This window comes from Notolabrus celidotus, chromosome 6 (genome assembly GCF_009762535.1).
Source record: "Notolabrus celidotus isolate fNotCel1 chromosome 6, fNotCel1.pri, whole genome shotgun sequence".
NCBI classification, from domain to species: Eukaryota; Metazoa; Chordata; class Actinopteri; order Labriformes; family Labridae; genus Notolabrus; species Notolabrus celidotus.
Genome location: NC_048277.1, coordinates 37,878,795 through 37,890,798, shown reverse-complemented (window position 1 = coordinate 37,890,798; position 12,004 = coordinate 37,878,795). Strand labels below are relative to the sequence as shown.

The following is a 12,004-nucleotide window of genomic DNA, read 5'->3' as shown; positions in this document are numbered from 1 at the left end:
ATTACAGGTGTTTGGTTTCTGTGTATTTAAGAAATTGAGTTATGCACCTCAGAAGTTTACGTTATATAAGAAGAAAGAAGGTAAACTCTTTGAAATAAAGAAACAGCCAAAGCAAACAAAGCGGGAGAACCGTCATGAAAAAGTCACACTCTCCTCCCTCTGATGTAACCTTCAGTGACATATTCTCTTTCTCCAGTTTGTGTTTTGGAGGATGAAGAAAGGAGGAAAAAAAACACCAACCCTGACGTGAAACTGAGAGCAGTGTGAGTTGCAGATGCCTCGGCTGTTTATTTCCTCGGCTGTCAATCATCATAATCCGATAATGACACCAACAGAGCCGAGCTGTCAGGACCGTTCAGCCGAGTCAGCTTCACATGCTTCCACTCACGGACATTTTTGAAGGCTGTTAAATCAGTTTTCAGACGTTCATTGTCCTCAGAGGATGCATCATGGCGAATGGTTGAAATGTAAGCTTGCAGAAAACTGCACCACAAGGACTCACAAATGATCCTTCAATCTTAAGACCCACTTTACTGTTGGAGGTCTTTTAGGGGTTAAGTAGTCGGGTGGGTAATATCAGAAGTGTCAGACGAAAGCACTGGGATGAGGGTGCAATGGAGCGTTCTTCTCTGAGCATTTATCTCTGTCATTCAGGCACAAGTATCTGGTGTTATTTTTAGATAAAGTATAAAAACTTCAACTGTAACTTAGCGCTAGTTTAGCTCAGTTGGGAGAGTAGGCGCATTTTGTATGTCGTGTGTGTTTTTCTCACCATAGGTTGGCGTTTGTGTCATTCACACACGAATGACACAATGCACTACACCACCAGACCAGTAGAGGGCAGTAAGACAAAGAGGAATGCCATTCATCACAGATGACACCATAGAAGCAGACGGACAGGCAGGTATCATTATGGGCAACACAACAGTTAGCCTGTTAGCATGAAGAGACTCAGGGCGCTGTTTTAGATGGTGTTATATTTCATCACAGATGGGAAAAAAATGACTGTGAAAAGTCTTTGTCAAATTTTTTTTTTGTCAATTTTTTTTTTTTTTTAATTTTTTCCAGACATTTTTTGAAAGAAAAAGTTGAAATTTTTTTTTTGACAAAAATTTTTTTTTTTAAAAACAAAATGAAAATTTCTTTTTTGACAAAAAATAATTTTTGAAAAAAAAATTAATTGGACAAAAATAAATTTTTGAAAAAAAAAAATGAAAAAAAAATTGACAAAAAAGTTGACCCGGAGCATGTTTTAGATGGTGCTATATTTCATCACAGATGGATTCACTGAATCAACACGTGAGAGGAGATAAGCACGAGTAGCAAAGACGTTTCAACACGGCTTTAAAATCCTTTTGAACTCAAAAAGCCGTGATCGCAGAGATCGGCCGGTGTTTTGGTTTAAACAGCGACCCTGTTAACTGGAGACTCTCAGCCGGATGCATCCCTCATAAACGTCTTTAGACCATCATTAAATATCTGATGAGGATATTTTGAAATCTTAATAAAAACTAAACTAGTTTGCATTCCCAGGAACTCCCTCTGTGTTTCAACAGCTGTGTAAACTCCACAAACACTGACACGTTCAGCTGAAGGTCTCCAGTTTACAGGGTCACTTTTAAAACCGGAACACCGGGAGGAGAGACGCATTCACGGTGGGCTGAGAGAAGACTACTGTTACAAGCTGCTAAATCAAGAGAATCACAGCTTCTTCTTTTGAAAAGTACACACACATACAAAAAAGATAGAACAAATAAAAACTAATGAAAGAAAGAGAAATCAAGAGAATCACAGATGGAAATAATATTGACTGTGAATGGTTTTTGGAAAAAATTAAAAATAATTTATTTTTATTTTTTTAATTTAAAAAAAATTTGAAAAGCAATTTCTGAAACAAATTTCCAAAAGAAAATTAAAAAAAAAAAATTTGACAAAAAAAATTGAAAAAAAGTTTTTCAAATTTTTTTTTTTTTTTGAATATTTTTTTGAAAAAAAAAATGAAATTGACAAAAAAAAATTGACAGAAAATTTGACCCTGCCGAAAAAAATTTTTTTTCCTCAAACTTGAAATTGTGCTCCAAAAGCAGAAAAACATGAAAAAAAGTGAAAATTTTGGTGCCTGTGGTTAAAAACATGGAAAAGGCAAAAAATGAATCAACACAAACACTGACACGTTCAGCTCAAGGTCTCCAGTTTACAGGGTCACTTTTAAAACCGGAACACCGGGAGGAGAGACGCATTCACGGTGGGCTGAGAGAAGACTACTGTTACAAGCTGCTAAATCAAGAGAATCACAGCTTCTTCTTTTGAAAAGTACACACACATACAAAAAAGATAGAACTAATAAAAACTAATGAAAGAAAGAGAAACCAAGTGAATCACAGATGTGTGTGATGTTATTGTGGACGGAGGGAGGAATAAAAACACTGCGGTTAATCTACCAATCAGACACGTTCAGCATCGCAGGCCCTGCTCTCCGAGAGTCCCGGGCCTTTCTTAAAAGTACTACCCCCCTAGCAGGGGGACTAAATTTAGACCCTGGGTCCACCGGTCGAAACGCACGTAGTTCCAGGGTAAAGTTCCTCCGGTAGAAAAAGGCCTTTAGTGACTTTTCAAGCATTTTTAATACATCTAGTAAATCTTCTGGACCATGAAATAAGTTATGAACAACATTAACTGATATTTATACTGGAAGAATAAAACAGTTTCAAAGCAATGAGAGCCAATCTTGTGCAAAAAACTGCACTTCCTCAAGTGTCCACTAGAGGCTTGCTCCAAAAGCCACAGGATCCCCATTAGGTCCTGTGTTTTAATATACATGTTCTTGGTATGAAGCTTGTTTTTCCTCAGAGTTTTGAACTAGTCCTTTTAAAACCTTGAAGGGATGACCAGAGTGATTGATTTATCTAAAACAATCCGCCCGTCATCGCCTTCCCTCGAAGGAATTACTAGAAATGAATTACAAAAACACACGTTTCCATAAAGCGTGTGTGGCTCCAGCGTCGGTATCATGCCGCTCTCTGATCCTCCCTCAGCAGCAGATTAGTTGTAAAGCTCTAAAGCTGCTGTTAAAGTGGAGCTGGTTCAGACTGTCATTTATAACAAGCTGACTTTAACACTTCTCTTAATCCTCCGTATCGCTCTGCTGCGACAGTTTGACTTTTAACACACATGAATGAACCTGAAGTTGCAACAGACGCTTCTCCTCCCTCCCTTCCTCCCTCACTCCCTTCCTCCCTCCACACACTGTTTGTTCCTCCCTTTCCCCTGAGACTATTGATAAACTGTGGGGTCATGTGACCTGCCCCCGCTGCAGCTCACTGTGACTCATGTGACAGACTCTCCATCACAGCCAGACCGATGAAGGGCCGTCTGCATCATGACAGTCGTTACACAGAATCAGACAAATGAGTGTGACTGTACACTGACCGAGCTGTCTGAGCTGATTTATTGATTGTTTCACATGTTCGTTTGTTTGTTTGTTTTTAACATTTTTAGCCTTTCTCTCCATTGAAGAAGGTGGGAGGTAGAGGTTTAAGCCAGGACATGGTTATCATTGTCCTCACTAGAAGAAGAAGAAGGATGTGTACAGTCATGGCCAAAAGTTTTGAGAATGACACAACTATTAATTTTCACAAAGTCTGCTGTTTCAGTTTTTATAATGGCAATTTGCATATACTCCAGAATGTTATGAGGAGTGATCAGCTCAACTGCAATTAATTACAAAGTCCCTCTTTGCCTTGAAAATGAACTTTATCACCAAAAACACATTTCCACTGCATTTCAGCCCTGCCACAAAAAGACCAGCTAACATCATTTCAATGACACACAGGTGTCACACACATTAACACAGGTGTGGGTGTTGATGAGGACAAGGCTGGCGATCAATCTGTCATGATTGAGTGACTGGACACTTTAAAAGGAAGATGGTGCATGACACCATTGTTCCTCATCTGTTAGCCATGGTTACCTGCAAGGAAACACGTGCAGCCATCATTGCATTGCACAAAAAGGGCCTAACAGGGAAGTTTATAGCAGCGAGTAGGATTGCACCTCAGTCAACCGTCTATCCAATTATCAAGAACTTCAAGGAGAGAGGTTCAATTGTTGCCAAACAGGCTCCAGGGCGCCCAAGAAAGTCCAGCAAGCGCCAGCACCGTCTCCTGAAGGTGTTACAGCTGCGGGATCGGGCCACCACCAGTGCAGAGCTTGCTCAGGAATGGCAGCAGGCAGGTGTGAGTGCATCTGCACGCACACTGAGGAGAAGACTTTTGGAGGAAGGCCTGGTGTCAAGGAGGGCAGCAAAGAAGCCACTTCTCTCCAGTAAAAACATCAGGGACAGACTGATATTCTGCAGAAGGTACAGGGACTGGACTGCTGAGGACTGGGGTAAAGTCATTTTCTCTGATGAATCTCCTTTCCCATTGTTTGGGGCATCTGGAGGAAGGCTTGTTCGGAGAAGACGAGGTGAGCGCTACCATCAGTCCTGTCTCTTGCCAACAGTGAAGCATCCTGAGACCATTCATGTGTGGGGTTGCTTTTCGGTCAAGGGAGTGGGCTCTCTCACAATCTTACCTAAAAACACAGCCATGAATAAAGAATGGTACCAGAACGTCCTCCGAGAGCAACTTCTCCCAACCATCCAAGGGCAGTTTGGTGATGAAGAATGCCTTTTCCAGCATGATGGAGCACCTTGCCATAAAGCAAAAGTCAGAACAAAATGGCTCGGGGAACAAAACATTAAGATTTTGGGCCCTTGGCCAGGAAACTCCCCAGATCTTAATCCCATTGAGAACTTGTGATCAATCCTCAAGAGGCGGGTGGACAATCAAAAACCCACAAATTCTGACAAACTCCAAGCATTGATTATGCAAGAATGGACTGCCATCAGTCAGGATTTGGTCCAGAAGTTGATTGACAGCATGCCAGGGAGAATTGCAGAGGTCTTGAAAAAGAAGGGTCAACACTGCAATATTGACTTATTGCATGAATTCTGTGTAATTCTCAATAAAAGCTTTTGATACTTATGAAATGCTTCTAATTGTATTTCATTATACCATAGAAACATCTGACAAAAACACCTAAAAACACTGAAGCAGCAGACTTTGTGAAAATGTAATATTTGTGTCATTCTCAAAACTTTTGGCCATGACTGTAGTAACCAGCTCTATTTTTAGATAGACTTTGTTTGTTTTTCTCACATTCTTATTCACATATTATACTCAACTGAGTGGTCATGGAATAATTGGACTTTTTTGGACATCTTCACTCTTTAAATAATTCATGTAGTGGATCAGATATCAGTATCAGGGTTATACCAAGTGTTCAAATCCTCAACACTCCTTTAACACTTTGTGTAATATCTGAAGTTAAATAATTCAGCCTGGCCCTGCTAAAATGTTAAAAGAAAACATTCTCTCTGTGACCACTGAGACTGGATTTAGATTCTCTTGACTCACAGAAAAATGCCATGAACATTTCTTTCTTTCTTTCTTTCTTTCTTTCTTTCTTTCTTTCTTTCTTTCTTTCTTTTTTTCTTTCTTTCATTCCTTCTTTCCTTCTTTCTTTCTTTCTTTCTTCTTTCTTTCTTTCTTTCTTTCTTCTTTCTTTCTTTCTTTCTTTCTTTCTTTCTTTCTTTCTTTCTTTCTTTCTTCTTTCTTTCTTTCTTTCTTTCCTTCTTTCTTCTTCATTCCTTCTTTCTTTCATTCCTTCCTTTTTTCTTTCTTTCATTCCTTTTTCCCTTCCATTCTTTCTTTCTTTCTTTCTTTCTTTTTTTTTCCTTTCTTTCATTCCTTCTTTTTTTTTCTTTCTTTCTTTCATCACTTTTTCCATTCCTTCCTTCCTTTTTTCTTTCTTTCCTTCTTTCTTTCTTTCTTTCTTTCTTTCCTTCATTCCTTCTTTTTTCTTATTTCTTTCTTTCTTACTCTTTTTCCTTTCTTTCCTTCTTTCATTCTTTCTTTCTTTCTTTCATTCCTTCTTTCTTTCCTTCCTTCTTTCTTTCTTTCATTCCTTCTTTCTTTCTTTTTTTCTTACTTTATTTCCTTCTTTCATTCCTTCTTTCCTTCTTTCTTTCTTTCTTTCTTTCATTCCTTCTTTCCTTCTTTCTTTCTTTCTTTCTTCCTTTCCTTCTTTCATTCCTTCTTTCCTTCTTTCTTTCTTTCTTTCTTTCATTCCTTCTTTCTTTCCTTCCTTCTTTCTTTCTTTCATTCCTTCTTTCTTTCTTTTCTTCTTTCTTCCTTTCCTTCTTTCATTCCTTCTTTCCTTCTTTCCTTCTTTTTTCTTTTTCCTTTCTTTTCTTTCTTTCTTTCTTTCCTTCTTTCTTTCTTTCTTTCTTTCTTTCCTTCTTTCCTTCTTTTTTCTTTTTCTTTCTTTCTCTTTTTCCTTTCTTTTGTTTCTTTCTTTCTTTCTTTCTTTCCTTCTTTCTTTCTTTCTTTCCTTCTTTCCTTCTTTCTTTCTTTCTTTCTTTCATTCCTTCTTTCTTTCTTTCTTTCATTCCTTCTTTCTTTCCTTCCTTCTTTCTTTCTTTCATTCCTTCTTTCTTTCTTTTCTTCTTTCTTCCTTTCCTTCTTTCATTCCTTCTTTCCTTCTTTCCTTCTTTTTTCTTTTTTCTTTCTTTCTTTCCTTCTTTTTTCTTATTTCTTTCTTTCTCTTTTTCCTTTCTTTCTTTCTTTCTTTCCTTCTTTCATTCCTTCTTTCTTCCTTTCTTTTTTTCATTCCTTCTTTTTTTCTTTCCTTCTTTCTCTCTTTCTTTCTTTCTTTCATTCCTTCTTTCTTCCCTTCTTTCTTTCTTTCTTTCTTTCTTTCTTTCATTCCTTCTTTCTTCCCTTCTTTCATTCCTTCTTTCTTCCTTTCTTTCTTTCTTTCTTTCATTCCTTCTTTCTTCCCTTCTTTCATTCCTTCTTTCTTTCTTCCCTTCTTTCTTTCATTCTTTCTTTCTTTCTTCCCTTCTTTCATTCTTTCTTTCTTTCTTTCTTTCTTTCTTTCTTTCCTTCTTTCTTTCTTGCATTCCTTCCTTCTTTCTTTCTTTCCTTCTTTCTTTATTTTCTTATTTCTTTCCCTTTTTCCTTTGTCTTTCTGTCTCTCTTTCTTTTTCTACCTTTCCCTCTCTCTCTCTCTCTTTGTTTCTTCATCCTTTGTGTTTCCTTTCTGGTTCATAAAGCACACCTGCTGCAGGTAGAGACCAAGCTAACACTGAGCCCCTCAGATAAGAACTCAGCCTGTCACAGGAAGTCATCACGCCATCTTTAAAGACGCACAGCACAGGGGGAAACATGGAGTCTGAATGTCTGACGGCCGGCCACTAATGTTGAATTGACAAAATGAGTCGTTGACGAACATTTATCGTCATAATTTCATGAACAAAATTAACACTGGAAGATATTTTGCATCATTTTAATCCTGGATTACAAACATTCAGAGAGATTTGTTGTATTTGGAAAGTAATGAGCAGTTATCACGATGTATTTGAACCCAACCAGGCTACAGACCGTAGACTGTAGCCTGGAGAAGTGATGCTAAAACATGTAGAGCTCCCCCTGCTGGCCGGCTGCAGCATGAAACTAAGACACACGTCATCTGCAATGAAATAATCATGCACTCATACACTGATGTTTGAAGTGAGCAAACTGGATTCTTTTCGATGCACATCAATACAATTTTCATGAAGCAGCACCCAGTGGACATCAGAGGAACTGCAGCTGATTACATTCTTACACACACAGTTGTAGCTGCTTGTTCTCTCTACAGTATCAGACACTTGATGATCAGGCAGAGTCCCAGGAACATGATCACACACAGACAGGAGAAGTGGAGGGACAGGAGGAGCAGGATGTCTCCCAGCAGGCTGTGCTCTCTGGGGTGAGGCAGAGGGATGACAGGCTGAGCTGGGAGAGGAGGAGGAGGAGGAGGAGGAGGAGGAGGGGGAGGCGGAGGACGTGATGGAGTCTGAGGCATCTCGCAGTAAACTCCCGTCCAGCCCTGGTAGCACTGGCAGGTGAACTTGTGCTTCATGTCCAGGATGTCGTGGTTGTTGAGGTGACCTCTGACGTGGAAGCGGGGGCCCCTGGGGGCCGGGTTGTGATGGATGCGGAAGAAGCGCGGGTTCAGGTGCAGGTACGCTCCTGAGTCCAGACTCTTTCGGACGCACCTGCCGTTCTTCTTGCAGAGGGCTTTGCTGCACAGCTTGGCAGCCGAGGTGACGTTGATGACGTAATGTCCCAGAGGACCGTCGATGTATTTCTTCACTGTGAGGCAGTTCCTCTGAAAGGGGGACGAGACAAAAGACAGTCAGTCCTCTTTAAAAGTGAAAGATTCTTCTTTGGGCTCAGGCTCACAACTTTTCTCAGGTCTGACTTTGAGATGAACAGTTTAACTCTAAGGCCCCTCTTTAACATCAAACATTTGACTTTCTGATGTCAAATGACAGTTTGTTGCTATAATGCATCATTTCTCATAGGTCTACATGACGATGCCACGATAATAAAAGCATTATTAGTGTTTTAAAAGATTGTGCAATCCATCAGAGCCCATCGACTTTGGAGCGTCCTCCCTGATGTCAGTGACATCTTTTAAATCTCTTCTTAAAACCCATTTTTACAGACTTCCTTTAATGTGACTCCATCCTTCTAACCGCTTTTACTTCTATTTTATTATCAATATTATTTTTATTTATTTATTTTAAGTTATATTTTTGGGGCATTTTCGCCTTTATTATATAGGACAGATGAAGAGAGACAGGAATTGTGGGGAGTGGAGAGAGGGGGAGGACATGCAGGGAATGGTAGAGGCTGGAATCGAACCTGCAACCTCTACGACGAGGACTAAAGCCTCTGTTTCTGGGGCGCGCTTAGACCGCTAGCCCAATGGCGCCCCTTTATTAGTATTTTTAACTTTTATCCAACTAATTAATTGTTTTACATTTTATTTGATTATTTATTGATTTTATTTATTTATTTTTATGTTTTCCATTTATTATTTAAATGTTCCTAATTTATCCTTTTCACTTTTTCGAATTTTCCTGATGTGATGTCCTCTTATTCTAAAAACCTCTTTTATTGTCCTATTAATTATTTTTTTGTATTTATTTTATTTATTTATCCTTGAAAAACATCTTCAACAATGATTTATTGGTCTATTGTACTCCAGCTGATACAGACGTGCCAGACTCCAGCGGCAACAGCTTCTACTACTCGTCTCTCCACTATCATCTCTCTCTCTCTTCACCTCCCTCTATCCCTCTCTCCAACACGGTCTTAGCAGATGTGTGTCTAACATGAGTCTGGTCCTGCTGGAGGTTTCTGCCTGTTAAAGGAAGTTTGTCCTCACTGCTGTAACTTGCTAAATACTGCGAGGTTCAATGCTCATGGTGGATTAAGGTGGGGTCAGACTGAGTCTTATCCTGTCTTGGTGTTGGGTCTCTGTTCATAATGTGACATAGAGTGGTCTAGACCTGCTCTGTTTGTAAAAGCGTCTTAAGGTAACGTTTGTTGTGATTTGGCGCTATACAAATAAAGATTGATTGATATTGTCACGCCACTTCATTCTGTGTAACCCTTAAAGACTCTCCTGAATTTATTTTGAATGTGCTGCATTAGACAAATGTAGTAACAATGGAAAGCTAAGAATGTCACTGTAACTGAGTTTTTAAAGCTTGTTGATAGGATTAGCAACAAGTAGCCGCCGCCGGCTTTGAGAGTTAATTAACGTGTATTCTTTTTAACCCCTCGTTGTATTCTGTTTTGCATTGTTAAAGTTCCTACTTCCTGTCTGTCAAAAGGTTCACTTTGTTATTCGAACCATGCTTTGTTTGCCAATGCACTTTGTAAACATTTGTTTTTAAAGGTGCTATACAAATAGAGTTATTATTATTATTATTATTATGAGCGTGCATAAAACTCCTGACATTTTCAGGAGGGGCTGCAATTTTCCATCCAGTACGTCAACATTTCCACCAGAAGTTGGGACAATGCAGCAGGAAATGTAGGTTCAAGGTTTTAAAGATTCTCTTCATTGACCCTGTATCTGAATTATATTACTAAACCTCCATTGTTCATGTTGGCAAACCCAAGTGTCCCCACTTTGATCACTTCTACGTCACCACTATTTACCGTACGTTCTTTTTACACCTACCTGTGTTCGTGCATACTCGGACGATCCCCAGAGCACGACGCCGGACGCTCCCAACGCAGCGCTCTCCCCGATGGTGTGAATCAGGTCACTCTGAAATAACACAGACACTTGAATCTGACTGTGACTGTCAGGTTTTCATGATGTTTAATGACAACGATGTGACTGGAGTGAAACATGAGGATGGCACCAACTTCAACGACAACAGCCGTTAGATTCTAGCTGAAGACGTACCTCTGACAGAACCACGAAGGTGTAGGCGTAGAAAGGTCTGGAGTAGACAAACACAGGCAGCGTGTAGTCCGTACGGGCGATGGATGCGATCCTCATGGCCTCCTTGACTCGATAGTGGACGAACCTGACCGTGTTTTGGGAGGACTTGAGCTCGTAGTCCAGGTAGATGGACGGGTAGAGGGCGGTGCTCTCCTTCCAGAGCCACATCAGGTGGTCGTTGCGTACGTGCTCGATGTTGGGGCATTCTCCGGTGTACCTCTGTGGGTGCTGCTTGTACCCGTAGTTATAGCAGTCTGGGAACAGGTAAAACCCCCACAGGCCATCCGGTCTGCGACCTTCAGCCAACGACAGAGTCAGATTCATGAAGGAAAGCCCCGCCCTCTCAAAGCTCTCCTTCGCCTCGTTCTCCACTTTGCTCTCCGGCCAGTTCGGGTGAAGCTTCCGGATCTGCTCCTTGGATTTGTTGCGGTAGATGTCTTTAGAACCCCAGTTCCGGACCCACTGAGGCCTCCAGTTCTCCCAGTCGATGACACCCAGGCCTCTGAAGTCCTTGTGGGGGATCAGCTTATCAATGTCGGCCCGGGCTTTGCTCAGGTGTTTGGAGATGCTCTGGTTCTGCGGTAGTCCCCCGTTGATGGGATCCCCAGAGTTGGAGTAGTACGGGTAGTGCCCCAAGTGGCTGTGGTAGAATATCGTGACGTTTGGTCCGCTTAGGGTTTCGTTCAGATTCGCCACGATGTCAAAAACACTCAGGTCCAAGTCCACTTTGAATCGAAGGCGGCAGGACTCGGTGGGAGCGTTCCACACGACGACAAAGGGCCGGTGAGGGATCAGAGGTGCCCGCGTCGGCTTCATCTGGTCGCCCCCGACGTGGAGCTCCACCCCCACGCAGACCCACAAGGCCAGAGCCAGGAGACGGCGCTCCATCAGAGCCATGGCCCCCGAGTCCTCATGGAGCAATTAGTCCTACGCAGGCGGAGAGGAGAAGCAAATGAACACAGTGTGAGGTCGACTGAGCAGAGATAATGTGAGGGGACACATGAGAGGTGATCGCTGAAGTGGACGCTCTAAATACCACAACAAACACAAAGCTCGCCTGTTCTCAGAGGGACCAGGACTCGGATGAGGAGGACGGGCATTCAGAGCCCAAAGGAATTGTTTGGACTGGATGGGGACAATTAAATTCCCACTCTCACTAAATTCCAATCATGTAACACCTCTTACAACTCCAACTCGTCTGAACGGTCTCAGCTGATGGCTGTTGAACATGAGTCTGGTGCTGCTCGAGGTTTCTGCCTGTAAATAGGAAGTTTTCCTAATCTCAGTGACTTTCCAAATGTTGCCAAGTGTTTTGCTCATGGTGGATTAATGTTGGGTCTCCATAAGTAATATGACAAGGTACTGTCTAGACCTGCTCTATATGTAAAGCACCTTGAGATAACATTTTGAAGGTAAATGGATCAAAATTGATCGATGTACAGTCATGGCCAAAAGTTTTGAGAATGACACAACTATTAATTTTCACAAAGTCTGCTGTTTCAGTTTTTATAATGGTAATTTGCATATACTCCAGAATGTTATGAGGAGTGATCAGCTCAACTGCAATTAATTGCAAAGTCCCTCTTTGCCTTGAAAATGAACTTTA

The 12,004-nt window shown here is 41.0% G+C and overlaps 1 protein-coding gene across 1 annotated transcript; it reads right to left on the bottom strand.

Moving 5' to 3' along the window:
• Positions 1-7,392: 7,392 nt before the first annotated feature.
• On the bottom strand, positions 7,393-11,321 carry hyal6 (hyaluronoglucosaminidase 6). Its single transcript, XM_034684847.1, has 3 exons — positions 10,360-11,321; positions 10,129-10,218; positions 7,393-8,259 (listed from the first exon to the last, which is right to left on the bottom strand). The coding sequence occupies exons 1-3, from the start codon at positions 11,293-11,295 to the stop codon at positions 7,741-7,743; spliced, it is 1,545 nt and encodes a 514-aa protein (XP_034540738.1). The 5' UTR covers positions 11,296-11,321; the 3' UTR covers positions 7,393-7,740.
• Positions 11,322-12,004: the final 683 nt, after the last annotated feature.